Genomic DNA, 24,886 nt, shown 5'->3' on the forward strand with positions numbered 1-24,886 from the left:
TTAGGTACGCTATGATCTTCGCATTTGTTTGCCACATATATAGAGGTCGTAGAATGCGCACATTTCGGTTGGCGCTTGTCCTGACGCGTCCAAGTCCCGCCGACATTCGACGTTATCTACTTCGACAGGAAATGGGCTCCTCTGTACTTTCTGGACCAGTACATGGCTTCGCACTGCTGTTTCATTCGTGCATTGTAGCCCACCCTCGATCTTGTGATCTCTCCGACTTGATTTTGCCGCGGGCATATAATATATGATACAGAATCTGGCAGGGTTTAATTAGTGGACTGCAGGATCGAAGAGATCATGAAATATCAGTCGAATTTTCAATTACCTGGTAATGCCTGGCAGGCGAAGTCGATCGCCTTGGTATATGTCCTCGGGCTTGTAGCCTTTTTCTTCCAAACATAGTTATTTTTATCTGAACCACGCCTTGTCATATTGGGTAGAAGGAAACTTGGCGTACATCACCTTATTACTGTTCCGTTTGTACGAGCCAATGACCAGACGTTGACACATACTAGCTTCCAGCTTTCATTGAAAAATTCTGAGGAGCTTTGTTCAATTCAATGTGGCAGATGGGCGTAAAGGTGTGAGAAAGATCAGCAGAAAAATATTGAGTGTTTTAGTCTCATTTTCCACTTCGCGTGTTTCGATCCTAGCTAGAACTGAGCGACCAGTGTGTAATATTGCTACGGGCGTTTTGAGTATGTTCTAATCCGTTTGATGATCTGCCCCTCTGAGAATGCCCCTTGACAGAGTGCGAAGACATCGACGCAGGACCTTAATATCAGTCACATCCAAGTACGTTGGAAGAGACATTCAGCTAAAATAGCAGATCTATGACAAAGATAGGTTGCTTCAGAGTCCAATGACTCGAAATGAATTGAGCTCGCCTGACTATTCAGTTAACCCCAGCAAGGAAAGTCCAGGGAAAGTAGAAACTTCGCAAACCTCATAGTCCCTCGAAGGTATGCAATTGGCACAGTATGGTAGCCTTCAAAGACAAATGGACAACAGAAACGTAAGGCCGTGTTAGTCAGAAGCACTTCCTATGCACAGTAATACTCGTCTTGTGCAGGAGGGTTACATCTCGGAGGGTCAACTCAACAACGGCGAGATATTATTGGCCATTCCATGTCTTGCGCCAGTCGTATTCATCATCACTTCAATCGTTCGAGTCACTACGAGCCTCTCTTAGCTATCCAGAGGCAGCCAAAGTAGACCTGATCGGCAGGGAAATAGGCCGACTGTAAAGCCTACAATTAGGTGGTGTCATTCACTTGACAATACAAACAGTGTTGGTCTCACCACCCCGCATGGCTCAGTGGGTTAGGTCTTACGTCCGTCCCCTTCTTCGCCCGATTAGTTCTTCCCTAAGAGTCATATTAGCGCACCTCCGTCTAATATCAGCGTAGTTGGAGGACTGCCAAGCATGTCATTCAACCACCCTGTGTGCTACGAAACGGTCCACCAGGTGCCCCTCGTTGATTCGAATAGGGAGAGACATGAAAATGTCATCCGATTTGAAAAACTTGACCCTAAAGCGAAGTACAGACGCCAAGAAATTGTTTAAAAAATCTGAAAAGCTGGAACAGTCCCACCCAGTTACTATACACAATCAAACGGCTTGCTGATTTGAAAGGAGCCTCGCGAAAGAACGAAAATCGAATACGCGAGTAGATCTGCTTTCTGTTCATAACCCACCCCGTAATGCAAAGGTGCTCACCTAGAGGATGTGCATGTGGTATTTCGCCTGAAGGCCAGTCGACGTACATTAGATTTCTACCGTCCCATGAAAATTTCCGCCAAGAACATCTCGAGAGACATCAGAGTGATTATTCGGACGAGCACTCATTAAAAATAAAAATAGCTTGGAGCAACATTCTGAAGAGGAACAGCCATACGTCCGCCGTCAAAGCTGGCAGAAGGGCAAGGTGCAGGAATCATTGCATGCCCAGGGTGATAAGTGCACCTAGGGGGATTAGAAAGGTGCCAGTTCGGCGAGTGGGTTGTGATGGGCCAAATGGAAGCAATGGAAGGATAAGTCGGGGGACGTAAACATCAGATCGGAGGATAGGACTCTCACATGTATGTTTTAACATTTTTCACAATTTTCGTGAGGAACCATAGAAATATATCCGTTTTGAGAGGTCCCCATGGCTCTGAAAGGTATAAAAGCCATGCAGAAAACCTACGACTCATCAGCTCGAACAACCTTCACAGTTGTATCAATCGCCCACCTACACCATGTTCGCTCGTATCTACGCCCTCGCCTTCACTCTCTTCTTCGCTATGCCCTTGTTCGTGGCTGGTAGCGCCGTCCCGCGTGGCGGAACAGGCTGTACCACTGGAGAAGTGCAATGTTGCCAGTCCGTTCAGAGTGTAAGCGTCGCCTACCGTTTCTCTCGAAGACAATAATACTTACCAGTGTATAGGCGACCTCCACCCCGGTTTCCACCCTTTTGGGACTTCTCGGTGTCGTTTTAGGTAACCTCGGTGTCGATGTGTGAGTTTCTCTGCGCGCATGTTTCCCCCGCGTTGACCACTAAGCATTCTTTGTAGTGGTGTCACTTGCTCCCCCATCAGCGTCATTGGTGTCGGAGGCAACAGCTGCTCTACTCAGACCGTCTGCTGCGAGGACAACAGCTTCGTAAGTATAATCTACGCATTAGTGTTTCAATGTCGAGGTCTAAACTCGCATTTTCCAGAATGGTCTCATTGCCATTGGTTGCACTCCCATCAACATTGGACTCTGAAGAGTTGAAGTGGTCTTCCTAGCATCTCATGGTCATATCATTGACACGGACGAATTCGTATACAGATAGCTCACACTCGTTTTACATACCTACGTTTGGTTTCCTCTTGGTCGACTTTTGCGCGTTTATTTTAAAATGATGTCATCTTTTCCTGGTCAAATCTGAGCATTTTCGGGCTGCGACCAAGATCATCGAATTCTACTCACAGTGATCCCCTTGTCGAGATACAGAAAGATAAGCTGGTTACAACTGGCGCCGTCCTCTGCAGGTGCCTGGCAGAAGCTTGTACGGCCCGAAGATTCTAAGATGCTGCTACTGTCTGTACCAGCCTGCCGCAACGTGTCTATTTCTGACTGCGATGATCACATCTTCGTGGTTGTCTTGCCGTCGTGTGAACTAGACTGACGAAGTCGACAAAATGCGATCCTCGAACGCTGGAGATTTCTCGTCCAGAAAAACGCATTTCATCCTCGAAAACTGGCGTTGATATACTTTCGTCCCAGAAGAATGAGCACCGAGGTATACCAATGATCGGCTTGTCGGTTCCGAAGAAAGTAAATAAGGTACCTATCACTTGTTCGAGGGAATTGGCAATACCTTGAGACTACAGTTTTGTCCAGTGAAGCCGCATGTAGCTGGGGTTAGAGTTGAACAGAACTAGAGAGAAGGTGATGGACCATGACGGTCGAAGACCAAATTCACGCATCACCATCAATATCCACGTGTTCGTGTCGGTGCTCTTACTTCCCCGCATCTAGCGCTTGAATGTCTCCGCAAGGTTGCAGTTGCATGCTGAACCTGACAAACTTATCGTGTGGGAATGTCAACATGAGACAAAACCCAAAAGAAAAGAACCCGCATTGTTGAAACATTCCATTCATCCAGCCACCAAGTAGTGCTTGACAGGGTCCCGAAGCATCCGGGCTTGCATGTCGAATCCCCAATGGAACCAGCCTCGAAAACGGCTTGATAGATGGTCGCGTAACAGTTCGTGCCTGCGTACCCATTATCGGCGACCGAGCTTATGACGTATCGTGTATTCTCGCGACTTACAAATTTTCGAGGATATTGGTGCTGTTGCCAAGCATATGGGGCTAAATAATCGAGTCAATATTTACTGCCCAACGATGGATACGATTCACTATGACGGCTGCCTACAACTTAACTTTCACCACGCGGGAGGAATCACGCTGGATTATCTCGACAGCTTCATTAATCATGTTTTCAACGATTTCCTTGGCCGGAAGAATGTCGTGAATGAGCTGACCGACACAAAGACTGAGCTGAGGAATAGTCGAAGAACCAAAGAACGTACAGCAGAAACGTTCCCCATCAACCACGGGCGGGCTGAGATGAATTTCTCCGGATGTTCTTCAAGGTCCTTTTCGGCGGGAATGATCCCCTTCGACGTCAACTCTTTGATTTCCTCTTGGCGATTTGTTTCCCAGTCCTGTACATAAGGAGTCTTCAAGCATCGAAGCGGCCTCCCGGTATAGATCAAGGTAGTGACAACATCGTCAAAACCAGCCATCGTAACGAGTTCTTTGTGGATTTTTGGTGCACCGGCCTCTATTGATGCAACAAAACGGGTTCCGACCCCTACCCGTTTGTCAATAGAGTCCCAGAACGAGGTAGCAGAAGAACGTACAAACAGCCTGGGCCCCCCAAGCCAAATTTGCAGCAAGGCCTCTCCCATCATATACCGCACCAGCTCCGATAACGTATATAGGCTTTCCATTGAGCGGGGACTTGTGGCCTTTGACTGCGTCCACACACGCTGGAATGAGAACACTCGCGGGTACATCACCCGTGTGGCCGCCGCCCTCGCCAGCCTGGGCGCATATAATATCGACACCTACACTCAGTGCCTTGGGAACATGTTTCGGGTGTCCGACCATGTTCATCACCGGTATTCCGGCCTGATGGAGGCGGTCGACCGCAGATTTTGGCGGTACTCCGACAGCACACACAAAGAGGGATGCCTTCTCGTCAATGATTACGCTGATAAGATTGTCGAGTTGACCTTTGGTGTAGTCGTACTGAAGTCATCGTCAAAATACGGAAAGATGCGCATTTCGAAGCTTTACATTGGTTTTTCGTGCGCTACCTCCGACTTGGGGGATCAGAAGATCAACACCAAAGGGCAGGCCTGGGGCTTTCAGGTCTTTCTTGATGGCCTTGATCTACCAAGAATGACAGTCAATGATGACAGGTTACGGAAAAGCACAGGAGACGCACCTGTTGCCGCAAAATACCGGACGTGTATCCATGTCCTCCAATCACTCCCAAGCCGCCCGCACTGGAAACGGCAGCAGCTAACTCTGGCCCAGCCGCTACGTTCATTCCAGCCAGCAATACTGGGTGCTTGATGCCAAAGAGCTCCGTAATAGGCGTCGATATTACTGCCATACTTTCAAACACGGGGGGCAGGAGGAAAGATGATGATTCTATACTGAGGTCCACAGTTCAAGAACGTGTTTTCTGTTTCTGATTCCCCGGCAACAAGGGCATGTTAATAGACCGACAGGGACGTGAACCAAATTGATTACGGCAAGGTAAGCATTCCGCCGACGTGGAAGTACTAGAAGGGTTTGGTAAATTTTGAACTCCACTGCACAATGACTACCTGCCTGAAGCCTCACTGCCCACATAATGGCATCTCAATGATCTCAACACTCCAGGCTGGAGTTTGAGGCTGAGCTTCAACAGCAAAACTAGAATCAGACGATTCCTATTTTTGGTCTTCATGGAATAGTCGAAGTTGAGGAATGTTAAAACATATTCGGCCGTACTTACGGGTAAGGGGAAAGGGGAAAAGGAAAAGAATTTAACTTGATAAAATTTAACGAGACGCGATCGGCAGCCGCAGTTTCTCACGTGGTGGCGGTGCCGGACCCAAAGCAATGCGGGTTTAACGCTGGCTCTCATCTATTCGCTCAGCATGCTGTTTCCCAAAAGTGCTTTTTGAAACCCTTGGCAGCAGAAAGCGTGCTTATGTTTTGCAGGGCATGCATTTAACAGAGACTCTATTGCTAGTGGCAGCAGAACCGGACGTGTCGTAATGAGGGTGGAAACAGGCTCATCCTCCGAACGGACGTTTCGCCTCTTGAAACTACGCGGTGACACGGACCCAACGTTTTGTTCCGTCCCATGTCGGAACTTTGCCTGCCGCGTATCGTACATATGCTTTTGTTGCTGTTCCCCCGAAATAAAAAATACACCTTATCCGCAGAGCACAGTGTGAAAACGGCAGAAAGTTCTCAGACGGTTCGCGCCGACGTCGTATGGTCCTTATATGTCTGCCGCCCTTGTCTAGACTTCCTCTCGACCTGCGGTGGGGTTCTTCCGATATCTCCCGGGGTACCTTTGTAACGGCCGTGAACGCTCGGCCAGCGTGTTGGCCGTGCAATTTTCATGGACGAGAATGGGTGAAAAGGGCTGAGGTTGTAGCGTACACTCCCCCCACTGCTTTCTCTCGTTGTACGAATTCTTCCTCTCGATGTCTCTTGATCAAGTCGGTGATGCTACTATTACAAAGAGACGGAGTAGAGTAAGTTCACTTGATCGCCACATACATGGCTGGTCCTGGCAGTCGGTGCGTATTCTCTATTTCTCGATGCGCCGCTCTCCAATGTAAAGTCTTTAGTTTCCAATTGGAATGGGGACGGGCGCTGTCTTTGTGACGCTCTCTGGATTGAAAGAGCATCCTAGTTGGCTGACGTCGGTGGAAACCGGGTTCTGGTCTTTGAACATGGCCATTTTCCTGTTGAACGTCGTCACACTGTCTATCCAAGCGCTAGGTGCGTTATGATTTGCAGGCGATTATATAGCAAATACTGATGGCAATCTCAGAGTTCCCTCATAGAGCTTGGAGTTTATTACAAGATCCGGTAGAAGGGCTTTTCCCTCCGATGATGGTGCGTCTTATTACTAGTATGGACTATTTGCAACCAATAAACGTTGTATAGGTGCTATCATTTGCCACGATCATTATCGGCACTGTCAATTACGCAGTAGTCAACGGACCTGCCAGCCCCAACGTCGTATATGTTTTATTTTGGTGAGCCAATCTCTAGGACTCTCGAGCTGGGGTTTGACTTCTTCCAGGATTTACGTGGGCCTGTCTCTGGCGACTTGCTTCCCAATGCTTATGATCTGGTTCAACCAACCTCACGATATATTGCGCTTCACACCGGGTTATGCTTTTCTAGTAAGATACTTTCTTCAAATTCTCCCGACCTTCTGACATGTGAGCAAAAGGTGTTCCCTCTGGTATCATACTTCCTTAGTTGCTGAAAAAATATCCCGATGACTAATCATCATCTTTTTAGATGCTTACCGGGGTTGTTGCATTCAATATTCTGAGGGTTATGGACCCTTTAGACTCTAGAGCATTGGGAGTCTTGTTTGTCGGGTACTTTTTCCAAGGCATGTTTGCCATGCTCCCTACTCTTTCCTCTAACCGCTGCGCTAGGTCTTGGATTCTTCATGACCTTCTTCTATCTTGGTATATATCTGTTGCGGTAAGTTTGGAAAACACTTACAAGATCATCACAACTTACTTGGGTATCCTAGGCTAATCATGGTACGCATCAGCACTGTAGCATGATTTCTTGTCTCAACGAGTCACGACTGTCTACTAGACGGGCTTTATGGAGGGACACCAGGCCAATAGTGCATTTGTTGCTTGTGGCCCTCCAGGTTTCACGGCCCTTTCCTTAATCAATTTAGCCGACCACGCTAGTGCTATGTAAGCCAGCTTGATATCTCCCCATAAGTTTTGTATCTTATGAGTATGGATTTTCTCCAGTCTACCGGCGCACGGCATCATATCCAATACCGCTGGAGATATTTGGTATGCTGCAAGTGTGATGGCAGCCCTTTTGCTCTATGGCTTGGCCGTCTTCTTCTTTTTCCTTGGAATTATACCGTACTGGTTCAAGCTCCACAAGAGACTGGATCAGATCTTAGCATGTATGTGCTCATATCTGTTACTCGGAAATATGCTAATGCAATGACCCTCGAGAAGGTTGGGCTTTGACATTTCCGAATGGTATGCAATTTTAATTTCTGTGACCGTCGTATTGCCTTCATGCGATATCTTCTAGTGGGATGGATCTCCACCACAGGTGTTCTCGGGAAGATATTGAATGTACAAGGCCTGTTCATTGTCCATATCGTGATGGACACTCTTCTGTTTCTCACTTGGTTGGTCTTGATCGTCCTGACTGCCAAGGCGATTTGGAAGGGCCTCATCTTCAACGCAAAAGATGAGGACGTACTCAAGGATTCCATTTTTTCTGTGAACGAGAAATTTACTGCGGATAACCACTCGGATGCCGGCACTCTGGTTTGAACTATTATTCCCCGATCCTACTCTAGTTTATCATCCATAGACCATGCTTTGGTATAAATAACATATAGATACTTAGACCTTCATTGATTTGCTAGACTCATGCGTAGACTACGCACAACGAATATTTATAGAGCATTGTAATATCTTATTGGATATTTCTTCTTGACCGTAGACATCTATATATTCATATTGTTCTTACTTTATTATCAATGATACATACGCGGTGAAATTAAGGTGAAATAGTGGGTAAACCAAATAACACTGGCGAAGACTGACGACAGAAACCTTGACCAACATTCACAGTGGAGGATTGTCTACACAGAAAAGCAGCAAGTAACCTGTGAAGCCCAAAGTCACAACTAGTAAGTAGTCAAGGCACCCAGCCTCGACGGCGAACCGGTAAGAAGATAATAATAACGTCCGCGGTAGGTACTAGTAAAGCACGAGCCTCTGAACGGGCCACATGGAAACTGTTTTTCCCTGTGGGCGCACTTTTCATGACCGCCAGCTAGTTGATAATTATCATTTCAGGTCGTTGAACTACTTATGTCTATGTACTAAGAGAAGAGACAATTCGGTGTTCCCTAACTATAGGACCACAGGCCTTTACCGTTGCGCTGTTCCGCGCTACTGCAAAGGCCCATATATATCATGAATGTGGGGAAAAACCAACATCAGTATGTGAATGATTCAGAGAAAGATAACACTCAGCCTCAACACCCAACTTGGGATGAACGCTCAAAGGGGAACGGTTGCACCACGCCGAAACCTCCTTGAGTGACCAATCCCAAGTCGGCACCCATGCACACCCATGCTTTCAGCTCCACAGACAACGTCGAACACGCACTCTCCCTATACACACAGTCACGATAATACCGACCGCATTGATGCGCTGCACCTCGCCCCGCGCTCGACCGTCGCCAGGAGCCCACCATCATAGTGAGTTAGAAAAGGAAAGATACGCTGCTGAAATACCGTTACACCCCGGCGCTGCGCTCAGAGGGTCGGTCGATCGCATCCTCCGAAGGAGTTTGGCCTTGAGCTTCTTCAAGAAAGTCGGCCTCTTCTCAACTACGACTCCGATGACGGGCTTGTCACCCTCCGACTCCGACTCCGACTCCGACTCCTGCTGTTGCTGAGGCGGGGCGAGGAAGCGAGGAGAGAGCGAGAGGTGAGCTCCCTTCGGGAGGCTCTCGTCCACGGCGGAAGTAGGCTGCTCATGAAGGTAAGCAGGGGTATATGATAGGCGATTCTTGCCGCATGCTGAGTCAAAAAATTATGAGAGTTCCGAGTGTATACGAGCGGCCATGACGTGGTCTACATTGTTGAAACTCTTGAAAAACCTAAATGAGATGGGCAAACGCGCTTGAAGTGAGCGAAACCAGGAAAGAACGACAGAGGAAAGTTCCCTGGACGGCGGCCTATACAAAGACGTGAGCAAACTGATAGTCTCTTAGATGCAAAAGAAGAAAAGTACGAGGCGCCGTGATCATTAGAGAAAGGCGCAGTCCAGCCAAATATGACTTAAAGCAGCAATCTATGTTCCTAATACTGTGTGGCCTAGTAAGTACATGCTATGTGCAGTGTAGATAAAAGTGCATATGCAAAAAGAAAGGAGCGTGGTATGCGTGACGTGCCTCGAAAGCCAGAGAATGACTTTTATAACCATGAACTCAAAAGCGCGCCCAATATTATGGTATAATTACGACCTGAGTGCCTGGATTCTACCAGTTCCACGCATCGTCTCCCTTTCCTTCCGGAGTGCGCGCCAACGACATCGGCTTCATAGGGTTCATCTCTTCAGTCGTCGCCTCCGGAGGCGGCGTGGGAAGTTGAGTATTAGCACTTGGCGGCGACAGACTGGACGGCGTAGAAGACGAATGGGAATGTAACATCAACGCAGGGACCTTTGCCGGCAGCGTTAGTGATGGGCGCGAGGTTGATAAAGATAATGAAGCCAATGGAGTTGATGCTGAGTGTGAATGTCTTCCCAGTAAGTGGTCTAGTAGCCGACGGTGGTGGTTACAAGTCCAACGCCTGAGCGATTGATTGTACTAACAACGACGCCCGTTTCGAGAGGGTCAGTACGTCCCAACTTTTTGGCAAATTGGAGACTCCGACGGTGGAGAGTCATGAAGAAAAGTCGGGAGCTGGATTGATGAGCGGTGTTGCGCTAGAGTCACGCGTATCTGGGGCCAGAGATGGTGAAGTCGGGATGATCTGCTGCGGAAGTGGGGTAGCAAGAGTTTGGGCAGGTGACGATGCCGACGACGACGGGGAGGAGGATGCAGGTGACGGGCGACGGGGTCTGCTGCTGCCTCTCGAATCCACTGGATACTATCAGCTCTCATTTGCGCCTGAGCTAGAGAAGCTCTGCTCCGTGTACCGCAAGCTGGGATCGTAACTGAGGGTGCGACCGGGAATCGGGCCGATTTCCGATAGCCAGAAATGGTCGGAAACCGACAACCGCCACGACCACGACATCGGTGGCACACCGCCCTCTATCTCTGCCAATGGCGACTGAGGCGCTGCGCTCGCAAGTCGGCAAGAAATGGCAGGACTCATTTGCTCGTCTCAACCATGGGGAGCCTGGTATATCGGGCCTTATGACATTCAGCCAGGCGAGTGTTAACGCGTCCTGTCGAAGGATTTCATTGACTTGCATTGGCACAGGCGTGGGTTCTTTTGACAGATTTTGTGCGTCCAAGGGACCTCAATGATCCAGCACCTCCCAACGAATACAGTGCGTCAGACTTGGTCCTGCAGCATTCACGTCTAAGTATGTCCAGGTAGACATGGAGCTCGTCAAGTACGCGTTTGATCTTGTCAGCCAATGTCGCAGGCTGCCTGCCATGCTAGAGGCCTATTTGGGTGGAGTTTCTGCTTCAGTGGCTCTGTCGACAATACTGAACACGGATATTTAGACGACGTGCGCCAATACTTCTACCTGATAAAGCGGGACGTTGACCAGTATATGGAACAATATGAGGTGCGTCGTGGCGTTACACTCTCTGGAACGGCATTTTACTCTCGGCAAAGACTTCTCTTGATCCTGAAATCATTTCCCGCCTTGTCTATCGTCTGTTCAAATGGTTCAATGCTTGGCTACCAATCTCAGAGTAAGCCGGTTAGGGTTGTTTCTTACATATACCTTTCACAATGCATTCACAGCCTGGGTCAAACTATTCGCGCGGCATACACGCTCGACTTTCAGACTCAGCTATTTGCCATCCTCCCACCTAGCTTCGTTTCCGGCTTCAAAGCATATTGCGCCTCCACTCTGCCGCCCTTTGATCCAGACGTCACCCAAAGGACGCTCAGTGGCGAAATATGGGACATATTTGAAATCCTTGGCCTGCTTGATCGATATGAGAGCGTTATCGCTAGCGTAGGGTACGAACATATAGAAACATACGTGCTTTCTACCTGCACCGGAAAGTGGGAAGCAGCGATGTTGCCAGAACTTCGGAATTGGATGTCCCACAAAATCGTGCCTTGGATGTTGATGATGTATGCTAGGGGAGCAGCTACAAGTACGCCTTCCGTTACTTTTCCTTTCAAGTGCCTGACAAGAGACTTGCTTAGATGATGACGCGGTGGCAATGTTAGCCAGTGTTGGATCGAGATTTGACTTTCATATGACCAAAACACTCTGTGATTTGAGGTAACATTGTCGTGGTCTATCTAGATGATGTACTGACCTAAAGCCTTGTACAGAACACGAGAGATTTTTGATATCATCATAGATTTCCCCGAATCGGCACCTGCTTTGGAGGATCTCAAAGTGGGCGTTCGGCTAGGCGGAGATAGCAGTTTACTGACAAACTATTGCAGGAATGTTTGCAACGAGTGGACCAACGAGCAGCACTAGTGAAATCTTTGCGAAAAGCGTATGATTTCATAATTCCTCATTCACCACGAAATTCCAATAATTTTACAGGAATCACAAGAGACTACTTCATCCGGGCGCAGATACAAAACTTATCCTTTCACAATACGTGGCTACCATCAAGTGCATGCGGATCATTGACCCTCCCGGTGTTCTCTTGTTCAAGGTCGCAGATCCTATACGACGGTACCTTAGGTGAGCTGCACATATATAGTTTATTTTACTTGGCTGCTGCTGATGCATCTTGCAAGGGATCGACCAGATACAATTCGAAGTATAGTGGCAAATCTCGTGGGAGACGAAGACACTGGCGACTCACTTGTCGATGACAACGAACCTCCCCAGCCACTGCATCAGATCGAAATTGAAGACTACAGCGATCCAAACTGGGAACCAGAACCTATCGATGCAGGACCAAGTTCGTCGTATTCTTCATACCGCTAACTGATCTCATTTTGTTTTGTAGATTTCCGAGCGAACAAGCACACTGATGTTCTCGGCACGTTGGTCAGCATCTACGATTCAAACGACCTTTTCATCAAGGAGCTCCAAATTTTACTTGCTCAACGTCTCCTTGCCATTACGGACGGTAATACTGAGAAGGTCGAAAGAGAGGTCCACATCAATCTGGCCCTTCTGCCGTTAACACCTGACTAAGGAGTTTTGCAGAGACGGAACATCGAAATCCTAAAGATCCGCTTTGGCGAATCCGCACTGCAAGTTTGTGAAGTCATGCTGAAAGACATGACGGATTCAAAGCGAATAGACGGGCATGTGCAATCACAGATGGCAGTAGGTGGTCTGTTGTTGATTTTCTTGGATTTCTGATTACCAGCTGCGCAAGTCCATCGTACATCCAACTATTATTTCCAAACATTTCTGGCCCATGTTGGGCTCCGACGAGATCATCATGCCCGGACAATTCCAAACGTGTGTTCTCAACTTGACTGATCTTTTATAGAACTCATCTGTTTGGATATCTGTAGCTTTCAGGAGCAGTATGCAAAAGAATTTTCTACCTTCAAACCTGACAAAAGACTACGTTGGCTACCGCATCTCGGTGCTGTGCACCTTGAGCTTTTGTTGGAGGACCGGACTTTGGAAGTCGACGTTCCTCCGCTCGAAGCTGCCTTTATTGAGCTTTTCTCAGAAAAGAGTACCTGGTATTGAATTCTACCAGCTGTTCATTTACTGATCTACTATGTCGGTAGATGTTTGGTCTATCGATGAACTGATGACTCGCGTCGGACCTATTAGCAAGGGCGCAGCCCTGAAGGCGCTCCTCACATGGGTCGATAAAGGTGTTCTGAAAGAGGAAGGTGATGGTTCGTTCAAGCTGCTTGAAGTCGCCGAGACAGTCAAGCCTGTGGATCCCGCCCGTTTAGGTGCTCTTATTTTTCCTGAGGTCACCAACAAAGTCCTCATATTTTTACAGCTATCGTAGAGGAGCAGAAACCTACTGTGTTTCCCGCACAGCAACATCAGGCCGAACAGATGAGAGTTTACTGGAAGGTTAGCGTGGCGCCGCCCTTATATTTTATTTGAAATTCATTCCCCAATTTTTGGTGCAGTTCATTGAAGGTATGCTCACGAATCTCACCGCTCTTCCTCTCGAGCGTATACAGGCAATGCTTCACTTTGCGCCTGGATACGACCAAACCATTGAACAACTTTCGGCGTTCATGGATGCTGCGCGACGAGAGAAGTTAGTGGATGTGCGGGAAGGGTTGTGGAGGCTGACAACTAAGGCATAGCCAGGACAACCCGTATCGTTGGCGGGGTTGATGGTCTTGTACCTATGCAGTAGTTACAGCAATTTGACAACTCTGATCTCAGGACCTTCTTTTATCAAATGGAGTCGTCGCTCGTGCTGCATATTTAGTAAGAAATACGAGTATGTGGTAAGTCGGGATAAGAGCACCCAAGCAATCAGTGATTGCAAAACTTTGTCACATTGCGACCTTTACTCATGGTAAATAAGAATCACAATGATTTGGCTAGTGTTATGTAGTCGAGAGAAAAGAAGAGGATCCGATTTTCTTTAGTTTCCTTTCGATCTCCAGTCGCTGTAGCTGGTATTTTTCTGCCACGGAGTCATATCCAAAGTTAGTCTAAGACGTAAATGAACTTCTTGATTAATAATGCAGATGCAACGTTAGACGTCATGTCTTTGTTCACTGACGCTGCAATCCACAAAGATGGTTTTCACACTGTTCGGACGAGCAGAGACCTGACCTGCGATCCACTTGAGGAGAAAGACATGAAAATGACAATTGATATGGAAATTCTATGAGGGGCTGTCGTGTTCATTGGAAACGGAGTGTGTAATTTGTATGCCATATTTCCTAAAACTACGACGTTCATAAGTAACATCATGCATCGTCATCTAGTTGACGGGAAACACCTAAGACATATGCTTAAACTGACGTGAACGACAAACATTAACCTATCCGCGTAGATCTATAACAAAAGCTGAAACCCGAGCGAAGAAGCAGAAGCAGAAACAGCTTTCTAATAATAACAATGAGGATGTGTTTATTACCTGCACATAGACTTGTTTGCTGTACTTGTATCATATGCTCTGCAAGAATGGCATTATCCATATCATATCTACGGCACTATGTATAGAGTTATGGCTGTAAAGACGCACTTAGTTCAACGTTAGTAGAAGCAGATGAAGTGCCACTCTGTCGTCGACGTTTCCGGTATATGGGACCGACATTTATCTCCATAAACACCAAAGGAAGCATAAGAGCACAAATCGCTCCCAATATTGTGTAGGTCCATCCATAACCGACGCTCGAAATGGCCTTGTCTTGCACCGAAATTACAATAGCAGCAAGCGAAGCTCTCATGAAATTGACCTATCAGAATTTTAGATCTAGGAGTTGGTGACCTCACTGCATAAAAGACATACACAGGCAATTATTGACGAACTTTGAGCAGGTACGAGATCAACCATAAGCGTCATGATTGTATTGATAATTGATATGCATGCGAATCCGACTGCAATGTCCGTAAATACAGCTAGAGATAAGAAAATAGTTGAAGCAGACTTACGACAGACTTGTAGGATTAAAGGACCTGCGAGGAGCACCGACTTTTCTACACACCATCCCCAGCCTACTACGCACGCTGCATACATGATAACGAAATAAGGACTCCACTGAAGCCGTACGGATTCTAGCGGAAAGGTGTCATGCATATGCCCATTCATTGCCTTGTCTTGAGAAGAACGCGTGAATTTATCACGCGCTCGACGGTAATCAAAGTCAAGAAGCCTGCCGTTGATAATTGCGCCGAGGATCAAGCCTCCACCATTGGCCAAATAGCAGAGGCCGACATTGGCGCTATTGAGAAACGGGTAGTGTACTTTGTATGCATTCGCCAGCGTTCCTGAAATACTATATTGTATGGCAAATGAAACGCTCGCATAAAAAAGCCCGACGAGAATATCGAGATGTACGACCAGTGCGAATGGATTGCAAAGGGGCTTCGGAGGTGGCTTCTGGGCGATGACAGAGCTCTGATGTTCTCCACCTCGGCGGATTATTTTAATCCAAGGCCTATAAATTAACGACGGCTGTATGCTCCCGTCCCCAACAATACAAGGCAGAGTTTCCGGGAGGAATCTGCCCAAACCAAACATGGCGATAAGTGAGATATACCAAAGAAATGCTGTAAATACACACACGAGCAATATTTTGAACAGTACTGCTGAGAAAATTGTCAGAAACCAGAAAATGGAACTGTGCATTTCAGTTAAGGAGTGTTTTCCGTAAATATTGACTCACCGCCAACCAAGATATTGAGCAAGTAGACCGCCGACTACAGGACCAACGCAGGGACCAACCATAGGACCGACGTTAAAAGCTCCGAAATAGCCGCCACGATTGGCGCGCGTAGTGATGTCTGCAATGGCACCGGCACCTACGCATCGTGAGAAATCAAAGATACCACAGACACGGAAAAGATAGTTCTAACCCAGAGCAACAGTGCCGGTACATCCGGCAGACTGAGTGAATCGAAGAAGCATCAGTAACCAGAATGCATTGGTTGGTACGAGGGCAAGACCGACACAAGTAAGGGTCAAAATGCCCAAGCTTGCGATGATACAGGGTCGCCGACCCCACCTGTCTGATAACGGTCCCCATATCATGGGAACTACGTATCCGATATGAGAGCTGGAGCCATATGCAGATGTTAAATGATCTCACAGACGGCCATAGGCACCAAAAAGATGGTAAGAGTGAGGTTTAACCGTTCGGTTGTTTCATGAAAAACCTGTGTCAGAATGGGAAGAGCAGGAAAGTATATTGTGGCAGGGAACGGGCTTGTAGATATGATTTATCTTTGAGCGCATAGCCTTCGAGAGATCAGGAAACGAGAGGAACTAACCTTGCAAGAGCAGCGAGAGATACGAGGCCGACAACAAACCAGACGTCTCCATGTGTATATAAATTCGGGAGTGCATCTGCAGTAGCGATATCGGTAGCTCGAACACTTTCGGGAACTTGGTCAGAGTCTGCCGGATCTCCGCAGACAGTGGGTTCCCCGGTACTTTTCACTGGGGAATCTGGTGAAGAGTCCAACATGAGGGTTAAGAACAAAGAATGCGAGAGAGCGCCTTACAAAGGCATAGTTTTAACTAGTCTCATGACTGTTCATCGTAATACCGAAAGCGTATAATTCGTTCTGTGCAAGTCGAGCCTTGTTCAGAACCGCGGTGCCGGCGGCATCGTAATGCTATAGACTCTACAGCAGAACTAGCGTGGTTTCCAAGACTATGGTGATCCTCAAAGGTTCCTATTGAGAGGATGGATTTAACCATACTTGAAAATCGACGTTTCCAGTGGCTGCTGGGATCATGGTTGGGTAGTAAGTTGAACCGGGTTCGATCACGCATGATCATGTGTAGACAGGGAATCGGATATCTGCTCCAGTACCGGCACCTACGAGCCCATAACGTAGCATATAAGAGCTTAATAAAGCATGAAAACAGAAGAATAACCCAAACCTAGAGCGTCGGAAGATGTGGCAGGTTGAACGAATGCATTTGTTGGTACAAAACAACAATGCGAAGCAAGGCCCACACGAGTAGCAATCAAGATGCAAAGTCTCCTACCCCGCTTACTTATCCAATAGCGGTCCACACCGCGGGGGGCCTTCAAGAACAGACAAGCCTTGAGATCACCGTCACAGTCACCTTTGACACACCGGCGGCCCGACGTTCCGTCAAGCAGACGCAAACAACCCTTTCCTCCGTACGGTCACTACTAAATAGTGCAGACGGTATTGCTGGGCAAGGATGGTGACAGCTGACAATCTTAATCTCGATATCCTTGAGCTTATCTTTGCGCATCTCTCTGGCAATGATTTGCCTTCGGTGGCCTTGGTCAGCAATTCCTTTTACGATGGAGTTTTGCCTAGACTATACAGAACGTTGTGGTATTCAATTCGACACGGGAAAAAATATCCCAAGGTTCATCTTTTCGTTATGCTCTACCAAAGCGTTGTGCTTACCGTAAAGTAGACGATGTCCCCGTTTGCGTCTATCCTGAGAGCTAAACATTTAGCCAAGTATGTTCAGCACGTCGGTGCGTCGACCAGAGTGGCATCTACAGGTTCGTGTCATTAATTAATTTACTCCAGATATATCCTTCGTGCCCACTATCAAATCTACTGGCCGCAAGTCTCAATTTGACCCTCGATTTCTCCACGACTGCAAGATGGCCTTGGATCTGTGCCATAATCTGCTTTCATTTAGATGCAGCGAGCATGTCCTCCCATCTCTTTTATTAGGCGACGAAATAAGGCCATTACTTCGCAACGTCCGTATCTTTGCAGCCGAAATCACGCCGGAGCCCGCACAGCATCTGATACAGATGGAGCATTTGGAGTCACTTTGTCTCGATAATGGATCATGGGCTGTCATGGACCTCCTTCCAAAGTGGTCGGCGTTGCTAGGGAAGACGCTAACCACCCTCACATTATTTGTACGCACATCAGTTTTTTCTGCGTTTCTTCTTTAATTCACTATCCAGAATTCTCCCGAACTCAACGAAACCGTCCTTGAACCTGCACTGAGAAATCTGCCCCGTCTCTTACACCTACACGTAATAGGTTGCCAGCGAATTGATCATGTAGTTCTATTACGGCTTGTAGTCCACACGCCTCTGCTTCAAAGTCTCTCGCTCACTACCTTCGAAACCTCTCGTCAGCTGGAAAAAATTCCCCCCTCATTGCATCATCTCCGCCATCTTTCAATCGATACCCGTTATTCAATGGTGTCATCTCCAGTGCCTAGCATGCTAGCGGACATTCTCGCGCATCTGAAGCACTCTACTCCACCTCTGACCTCTTTCCAGATCCGGATTCCTGAACCTCAAGTTGTCGTAGGAAGCGGTTTCATTGACCAACTTTTAACTTCGCACGCTCTTACCCTTCGAAGGCTAGCTTTCCTTGGATGCGGAATGAAGCTTGAATCCCTCACAGCTGTTTGCAAGTCCTGTGTAAACCTAGAGACATTGTATGTCTGCATCCCCAATTTCAAAGACCCACTTGTACGTGTTTCGCCATGCTGGAACACCCCCCTGTCATTCATTCTCCTCTGTCAGATTCATGCCAGGTTCATGGATGCCATCGGTCGCTCATCTACGCTCCGCATGCTGGTTGACGCGGACGACCACACCGCCCACGGCGCGCATTTCGTTTTGCGGCCATCCGATGTTGAAAAGATGATGCTAACTGTGCGCAATTTGACTAAAGTTGTTTGCGATAAAAAGCAATGGACGGTAGGCCAAGTTATTTCGTCGCTTCCATCATTATCGCTCAGTACACTCCAACAGGGATGTAGAGATCCCTCTGGAAAATTGCACATATCGATGGATCGTATCATTGCACATATCAGGCCAAGGCCTCACTGGTTTATGTGTACAGATCTTGAATAAACGAGGACTTCCATTCTTCTTCCGAGGGTCTATCTCAACCAACCTACATCAATAGTTTCTAAATTAGTCGAACTATTGGCGCTTACTTTATCTCCAAGCCCCTTATAACAGTCAGTGAGCCTACGCTATCTTTGAAAATGGTCTGACGTACTCTGTACTGGCAGACGTTAATTACCCACATTTGCTACCGCTACTGCTGTGCCTAGGGCGGTGACAACTGTCGCGACAGCGATTTTTTTCAGTGTACCCTAACCATTTGGGTAAGACCATGGCAAGCACCGAAGGTGTCGCCAACAAACCTTGCCGGAAGGCGTCCTTCTCGTCGCACGGGGCCTTGCTGGCCCATCAAACATCTCCACAATGGAGCCAGCCACTGATGCAGCGTTCACGGCGGCTCTTGGCCGAGATGTCGACGGTCCATCGAATGTGATGGGCGGGGGAAGCGACGAGATGAGCGTTCTCTGCTGTGGTATGGGAAGCACTGCTGTCCGTTGCATAACCCTCGTTGGCGCATTGAAGACATCTGGGATTTGCGGCATGTTGAAGGTCACCTCATCCTTGTAGAGTGCTGCGGCCGACTTCTTCGACGAGTTGTTGGAAAAGCGTCGGGGTGAGGACACAGCGTTGAGTGTAGCAGTTGCTGGTCGCCTGGCAGCCATGAGGAACAGTGAATGTACCTTGCTAACCCTCTCTTTTTAAAAGCCATTTGGGCAGCGGCAAGGCTGAACCTCCAAATTGCCTCCGTTTTCAGGACACCTGGCTTGTGATACTCCTTTCCCGCCGGGCAAAGGCGTGATCATAACCAAACTAGCGCTTATCGTTCGATTCTCCCACTGCTTATGCGGCTTTAAAGTCCTTTGCAGCTGGTACGGGCTGAGGACTTAAATGCTGAATGCCGAACGTTGAACCGCCAATGGTGTGCGGGAACGGATTTACCTATGTCCGATACCAATGCAGGCATCAGTCGTCCGACGTTCACGACACAGATCACGGAATTGCCCGCAGCTTGCAATAAAAAATAGGTCATGCTGATTTTCCGCCGAGTAATACTAGTCATGGGTACTGCGACTCGTGGTCAAGGACGATGTGGAGGTGTACCCATATATGAAGTGTTTTATGTTGCGCGAACACTAAATACCCGAGCGCATGATAACTCCATGTCCAGAGAGAAAACTGCTTACTGATTCCCTCAATCGCAACGGTAGGGGATGGGAAACGGCCTGTCAGCGGAAGTTATATGCATATAATTATACTGGACAGATAATCGTGGCCTCGAATCCTGAGGTACGAGAAGTTACTACCTAGTTTCAGAGGTGCGAAGTAGAAGATAAAGCTAACGGCCAGTGTAGTTCGCTTTATCCTTATTTTCTGATCGTCGGGGCAGGTCGCATTGATCGGATTATATGATTTCCGTCTCCCTTCCGGAATTATATTCCTCGGATCGCATTCATGAAAAGTACTTGAGGAATTTGCCCTCCCTCAGACATTCTTGAAGCCTTGCGTTGTCCTCACCTAGACCAGCAGACTAGTGGCAAGTGCGCCATGAAGATGTTACATGTATCACACTTGTATGCTCGTATCACACGTGTTCCCCGGGAGGCTTATTCCGTTCCACATCCAGAATGCGGCCAGATACCTCGGGGCCATTTATATCGATCCTTCCCTGGAGGCTTTGTTAACTTTCACCACCGCTCTGCTCTATCGGATAGTAGCGACATGCTTGACGACGCCCCCCGATGTCTACCACGGCATGGCTTCGAAGGAGAATATGATTTCGATTCTCTTGTCGACAGAAACCCATTTCTTTTCCGGGTCTATACGCCCAAACCCGCCTCTCCATCGATCTCGTATGACCCCAAGATATTTTGCATAGCACCCAAATTTGATGCCAAATTTACGTCGCCTCCCTCTGCCGTTGAGTCCCTGAGTCCGATTGGCCCACTGACTGAAATCGTCACATGCGAGGAGGTCGCGCGACATTTGGATTGGACAACTCGTTCCACCTCTTCTTTCATTTCTACGTCTTTTAGTTTTGCTTGGGCGATATGGGAAGCACTTCGGCGGTATAAGTCGGGTGTCAAGCACGATGTCGAAATCGCCGTTATCGATGCGGCTTCCCTGAAGGGGAGGGCGGTGACAGCTATGCAGATCTTGAGGAAGGCTACCATTGACGAGTACGCGTTGCCGATTGTGTTTCTTCTGGGTACTGATCCATGCATTGCTTTGACAGACGCCCCCATCATTATTGGCGTTCGTGCCATTTCTCCCAAGAATCGCAATCTGTAGTTGTGTACGGATATATTCCATTAACATCTGTTATGGCTTCTATTCCCCTTCTTTCTATTCTCGAAAAGATGCCTTCCTACTTCCTCCGGTCTGGAATTCCCTCCAACCCTTCCGTGACGGAAATGTCTCTGATCAATCGCGTCGCGTGGGATCCCAGCAACAAAAAATACACATATAGGCAATTTTGTGAAGCTATGACGGATCGATATTTCGAACAGTCGACTGAAATGCGACTAAAAGAGTCCATAGTAGGCTCTATACGTCTCGCTGTTGCATTCCTGAACCCCTGGTTCCATAAGACTGCCGCAGACGATATTGACAGGGCCGTCCACAAGACTGTAGAACTAGCGTCTCTGATAGCTGCATGGCCTGATCCCCAAGATCCTGCGGAGATGCAGGATGTCTTGAACGGAATGGTGTCGTTGCTGGCGGAGGAAGTGCGGGAAAAACATCAAGTTTCACTTCTTGGAGAAGTCGTTGTGTTGGCAGGCGTTATTGACGAAATTGAATGTGTTGTTTCTTCATTGGAGGATCGCATCGAACAGCATGAAGCTGCGGCAGGAAATCCGGTGGTTGAGACCAGGTTGGACGACGAGTTTCCGGAAGCCCTCTCATCACTACGTCACCCAAGCGCTGCACCATCCTTACGGATAACTATTCCCTCGGCCCCTCCTTCCTCATCATCAAGCGGCTCTTCTCCCCTTCTGCCTGTTACTCCTGATTCATCAGAAGTGCCTGAGTCGGCGGAGACCCGGTCCAAAGTTGACGAAATATCTCTGCCTCGCCATTCTGCGAACACCCTGTCATTATCGCAATATCTGACCTCCGAATCTTCTTCTCTTATTCTGAGACGTCGCTTTTCATCTTCGGCAACTACACCAAGACTGCGCTTCGTTACAGCTCCGTCTACACCATTTTCTGCACTTTTACCCCCATCTCCGGAGTCATCATGCCAGGAGATCGAGTCGTTCACTTCTGATTCTTCTTCATCATCTACATCCCGGAGTATGATCGCAGAGACCATGTCTGTTGCAATAACTGGATTCCTGTTTGGAACTTTCCTTACTCTATGCGTTGTATCGTCTCAGCGACGGACACTGTTAATGCATCTTACCTAGACTTGCTTTCGTTGCTTTGCATATGTTTCAGTTTTCGAACGGACTTTCTGTTGCAGAAATATTGTACATTTTGTAATCCTGTTTGTAGCCAGTATTCGTGAACAGTTAAACTGTACATATGCACACGAAGACCAATATCCCTGTAACCCCTAGAAAAAATCCATAGAAATGATAGATAAGGGCCCCCTAGATTATTAGCAAAGCCAAATTGTCTTCCACGTCCGTGCCACATAAATGTGGAGTCTACTTTCTGACAGCATAGAGGAATCCGTCAAATCCCTTATAGCATGCAGTCCCAACAGCCGTACAGTCTACGTCGGGGTCATTTTTGAGCTCTTTCAATAGAGCCCTCACACCCTCAACGTTATCGTCCGTATATGTCGGATTGGCTACTAGACCAACTAGCATCATATTGTCAACAATCTAAGATGCAAAGTTTTCACGAATGAGAACGACGTCAATGAATGACCAAAACCTACGATAGTACCGCCTCTCCGTACCAATCGCTTTGCGTGCTTGAAGTAATCAGTGTTTGACGCCTTGTCCGCATCAATGAAAATAAAATCAAAAGGATGCTCGGGTTTCATCTTGGCAAGCGTGGTTCTTGCGGGACCCACAACCACTTTGACTTTGGATGCCAACCCGGCAATCGCTATGTTCTCGCGAGCCACCTGAGGAAGCGAAAGGATCAACAATTGGGTCATCGAAGACACCAAGATGAAACCCTATTGGCCACATTTGAACGAGTTCACAGACCTGTGCGTATCTCTCGTTTAGCTCCAGGGTAACGAGTTCACCATCCTCAGGTAATGCGCGAGCTAGCCATATGGCTGAATAACTATATAGCACGATTAAATGTCAAAATATGGAAATCAGCGTGCTGCACGTACCCGCCGAGAGTACCAATTTCTAGTATTCTCTTGGCCCGTATTGACGTGGCAAGGAGCTGAAGAAGCTTTCCATGCTCAGCAGGTACCGCTATCTCATGTGGCAATCCCTTATCTTCGGCATTCTTGAGGGCGGCCCGCAATGCATGATCCTCGTCGAGTAGGAATGAATTAGTGAGTTCGGCCGAGCATGCCCAGTCCTCAATGGTCGTGGGGTTGACGTTAGGAACGATGATAGCCATATTCTGAGCAGTAGCAGACAGTGCGCAAGAGCGAAATTGTAAGATAGCGGATGAACCAAGAGAGACATGATTATATACGCGTTCGAAGTTGAATGTACCCACGATCATAATATCAGTTATCCGGAACCGGAACCGTCTAGAAAGTCAAATGGCGTATAACACTTCCGAAAAGGATGGGGTTCGACTGAATAGAGTTGCCCCCCACGATGCAATGTTCTGGCGCGTGTCTTCCTTGTCCTTCCTTTTTTTTCCCGTCGCGTTCTGTGTCAAAAGTATGTTCAATACATCCGATTGAAGAGTTGTACCCACAGCAGACCCCGGGACCATGTCTACCCAATTTCAAAAGTGAAAACGAGCACCGGGTCCCTTATTTTTCTTTCTAGAGCGCGAATACTATACATGGCGAGTTTTGGCGCCAGGTCAAGCTTCTAGATCCTGACGCTCTCCGAAAAAAACGATCTGGCCTGCCGAAAGTCGGAGGGATGATCGGTCGCAGTATCCCTCTAATACCAATCACCCATTGGAACGATGAGATAGATCTTCGGAGAGCAAGGCACACATACAATCTAAGACACGATTCTTTCGCGCCGAAATATCGTGTCCTAGACTCTAAAATAGAGCTGACCAACTCTCATCTTCGTTGAGCGCTCCGAGTCGTACCTGAAGACCACGAACGTTTAGACGATACCCCCGACATCGCCCCCCTCTTTCCTGCACTGACATGGATGATGAGCTTGGCTTATGGAGGAGGTGAGTGGAAACCTCGCTACTTATGAGGATGACGAAGTCGTTGTATCAGGTGGGTGGCACATCAGCTGCGGAGTGACTGGGAGACCGTAAAACCACCGAGCCATCAGACAAGCCGGCATGAGTATATTGACGGATGATCAAAGAAAATGGTTACTTCTGTGGGTCCATTCAACCTAATACAACCTCATACCCCAGAAGATGGATCAGTAGCTTGGATCAACTACCCTTCGGTACCGAGCCACAGACTGTTGAGCACGAGCCAGTCCCCGGAACTACACCCAATCATCGTCAACGAGCGAAAAAATATCATCCCTTGATTCGGTACAGAGAGCGGCTTCTCCAAACAAAGTCACAGTATACTGAATTGACAGGAAGGACTTATCTTGAGAAGGTCAAGCGCATGCCTGGAGGGTGGGAACGGCACAGCCGGCACTTCGTGGGAAATGTAACGTAACTTCCCCAGATTGTAAATCATGGCCGCTTAATGAAGTCGAAAGATTACTATAAACGAGTTCGCTACTTGCGGCCTCAGATGGGTACACAATACAGATATTCGTGCGCTCTTTTGGTTCAAATAGGCGCCCAGTGCGAGGAGAAAAACATACATCGCACCGAGAACCTGTCCTACAGCACTGGATTAACAAGCACC

The 24,886-nt window shown here is 47.8% G+C and overlaps 11 protein-coding genes across 11 annotated transcripts; 6 read left to right on the forward strand and 5 right to left on the reverse strand.

Annotated features, from left to right (window-relative positions):
- Positions 1-1,561: 1,561 nt before the first annotated feature.
- BT62DRAFT_927272 (uncharacterized protein) lies at positions 1,562-2,164 on the reverse strand. Its single transcript, XM_043185216.1, has 3 exons — positions 2,090-2,164; positions 1,730-2,023; positions 1,562-1,589 (listed from the first exon to the last, which is right to left on the reverse strand). Coding segments are annotated over exons 1-2 (168 nt in total). The 5' UTR covers positions 2,092-2,164; the 3' UTR covers positions 1,562-1,589; positions 1,730-1,857.
- A 50-nt stretch (positions 2,165-2,214) lies between these two features.
- On the forward strand, positions 2,215-2,829 carry BT62DRAFT_927277 (hydrophobin-251). The gene is made up of 4 exons (XM_043185217.1): positions 2,215-2,385; positions 2,439-2,509; positions 2,566-2,653; positions 2,712-2,829. Exons 1-4 carry the CDS (start codon positions 2,251-2,253, stop codon positions 2,757-2,759), a joined length of 342 nt encoding a protein of 113 aa, XP_043045060.1. The 5' UTR covers positions 2,215-2,250; the 3' UTR covers positions 2,760-2,829.
- Positions 2,830-3,913: 1,084 nt separating this feature from the next.
- Positions 3,914-5,168, reverse strand: BT62DRAFT_883124 (2-nitropropane dioxygenase; the record flags this gene model as incomplete). The annotated part of the gene is made up of 5 exons (XM_043182736.1): positions 3,914-4,021; positions 4,075-4,358; positions 4,408-4,798; positions 4,847-4,942; positions 4,998-5,168. 5 exons carry the CDS (start codon positions 5,166-5,168, stop codon positions 3,914-3,916), a joined length of 1,050 nt encoding a protein of 349 aa, XP_043045061.1.
- A 1,090-nt stretch (positions 5,169-6,258) lies between these two features.
- BT62DRAFT_883423 (uncharacterized protein) lies at positions 6,259-8,115 on the forward strand (the record flags this gene model as incomplete). The annotated part of the gene is made up of 12 exons (XM_043182745.1): positions 6,259-6,354; positions 6,406-6,559; positions 6,612-6,676; positions 6,728-6,819; positions 6,867-6,969; positions 7,020-7,031; positions 7,091-7,191; positions 7,234-7,282; positions 7,403-7,509; positions 7,570-7,733; positions 7,789-7,812; positions 7,868-8,115. The coding sequence occupies 12 exons, from the start codon at positions 6,259-6,261 to the stop codon at positions 8,113-8,115; spliced, it is 1,215 nt and encodes a 404-aa protein (XP_043045062.1).
- Positions 8,116-8,828: 713 nt separating this feature from the next.
- BT62DRAFT_1000820 (uncharacterized protein) lies at positions 8,829-10,249 on the reverse strand (the record flags this gene model as incomplete). The annotated part of the gene is made up of 5 exons (XM_043176674.1): positions 8,829-9,024; positions 9,078-9,378; positions 9,415-9,536; positions 9,844-10,022; positions 10,130-10,249. 5 exons carry the CDS (start codon positions 10,247-10,249, stop codon positions 8,829-8,831), a joined length of 918 nt encoding a protein of 305 aa, XP_043045063.1.
- Positions 10,250-10,628: 379 nt separating this feature from the next.
- Positions 10,629-13,758, forward strand: BT62DRAFT_883756 (uncharacterized protein; the record flags this gene model as incomplete). Its single annotated transcript, XM_043182771.1, has 18 exons — positions 10,629-10,742; positions 10,789-10,858; positions 10,909-10,986; positions 11,040-11,104; positions 11,155-11,234; positions 11,287-11,648; positions 11,701-11,779; positions 11,833-11,899; positions 11,950-12,005; positions 12,056-12,199; positions 12,256-12,422; positions 12,471-12,619; positions 12,674-12,796; positions 12,849-12,934; positions 12,991-13,160; positions 13,216-13,383; positions 13,440-13,516; positions 13,576-13,758. 18 exons carry the CDS (start codon positions 10,629-10,631, stop codon positions 13,756-13,758), a joined length of 2,238 nt encoding a protein of 745 aa, XP_043045064.1.
- An 876-nt stretch (positions 13,759-14,634) lies between these two features.
- On the reverse strand, positions 14,635-16,599 carry BT62DRAFT_978316 (MFS general substrate transporter; the record flags this gene model as incomplete). Its single annotated transcript, XM_043189341.1, has 8 exons — positions 14,635-14,868; positions 14,922-15,010; positions 15,065-15,636; positions 15,697-15,753; positions 15,799-15,934; positions 15,989-16,168; positions 16,222-16,337; positions 16,403-16,599. The coding sequence occupies 8 exons, from the start codon at positions 16,597-16,599 to the stop codon at positions 14,635-14,637; spliced, it is 1,581 nt and encodes a 526-aa protein (XP_043045065.1).
- Positions 16,600-17,021: 422 nt separating this feature from the next.
- Positions 17,022-19,078, forward strand: BT62DRAFT_433815 (uncharacterized protein). The gene is made up of 6 exons (XM_043180875.1): positions 17,022-17,486; positions 17,538-17,601; positions 17,657-18,000; positions 18,049-18,567; positions 18,622-18,798; positions 18,853-19,078. The coding sequence occupies exons 1-6, from the start codon at positions 17,313-17,315 to the stop codon at positions 18,952-18,954; spliced, it is 1,380 nt and encodes a 459-aa protein (XP_043045066.1). The 5' UTR covers positions 17,022-17,312; the 3' UTR covers positions 18,955-19,078.
- A 1,592-nt stretch (positions 19,079-20,670) lies between these two features.
- Positions 20,671-22,358, forward strand: BT62DRAFT_883617 (uncharacterized protein; the record flags this gene model as incomplete). The annotated part of the gene is made up of 3 exons (XM_043182758.1): positions 20,671-21,128; positions 21,185-21,861; positions 22,141-22,358. 3 exons carry the CDS (start codon positions 20,671-20,673, stop codon positions 22,356-22,358), a joined length of 1,353 nt encoding a protein of 450 aa, XP_043045067.1.
- Positions 22,359-22,601: 243 nt separating this feature from the next.
- Positions 22,602-23,487, reverse strand: BT62DRAFT_883131 (S-adenosyl-L-methionine-dependent methyltransferase; the record flags this gene model as incomplete). Its single annotated transcript, XM_043182737.1, has 4 exons — positions 22,602-22,781; positions 22,838-23,029; positions 23,115-23,196; positions 23,249-23,487. 4 exons carry the CDS (start codon positions 23,485-23,487, stop codon positions 22,602-22,604), a joined length of 693 nt encoding a protein of 230 aa, XP_043045068.1.
- Positions 23,488-23,693: 206 nt separating this feature from the next.
- BT62DRAFT_1072121 (uncharacterized protein) lies at positions 23,694-24,554 on the forward strand (the record flags this gene model as incomplete). The annotated part of the gene is made up of 4 exons (XM_043178828.1): positions 23,694-23,759; positions 23,871-24,084; positions 24,133-24,237; positions 24,433-24,554. The coding sequence occupies 4 exons, from the start codon at positions 23,694-23,696 to the stop codon at positions 24,552-24,554; spliced, it is 507 nt and encodes a 168-aa protein (XP_043045069.1).
- Positions 24,555-24,886: the final 332 nt, after the last annotated feature.

This window comes from Guyanagaster necrorhizus (genome assembly GCF_019112545.1).
Source record: "Guyanagaster necrorhizus MCA 3950 unplaced genomic scaffold BT62scaffold_3, whole genome shotgun sequence".
Lineage (NCBI taxonomy): Eukaryota > Fungi > Basidiomycota > Agaricomycetes > Agaricales > Physalacriaceae > Guyanagaster > Guyanagaster necrorhizus.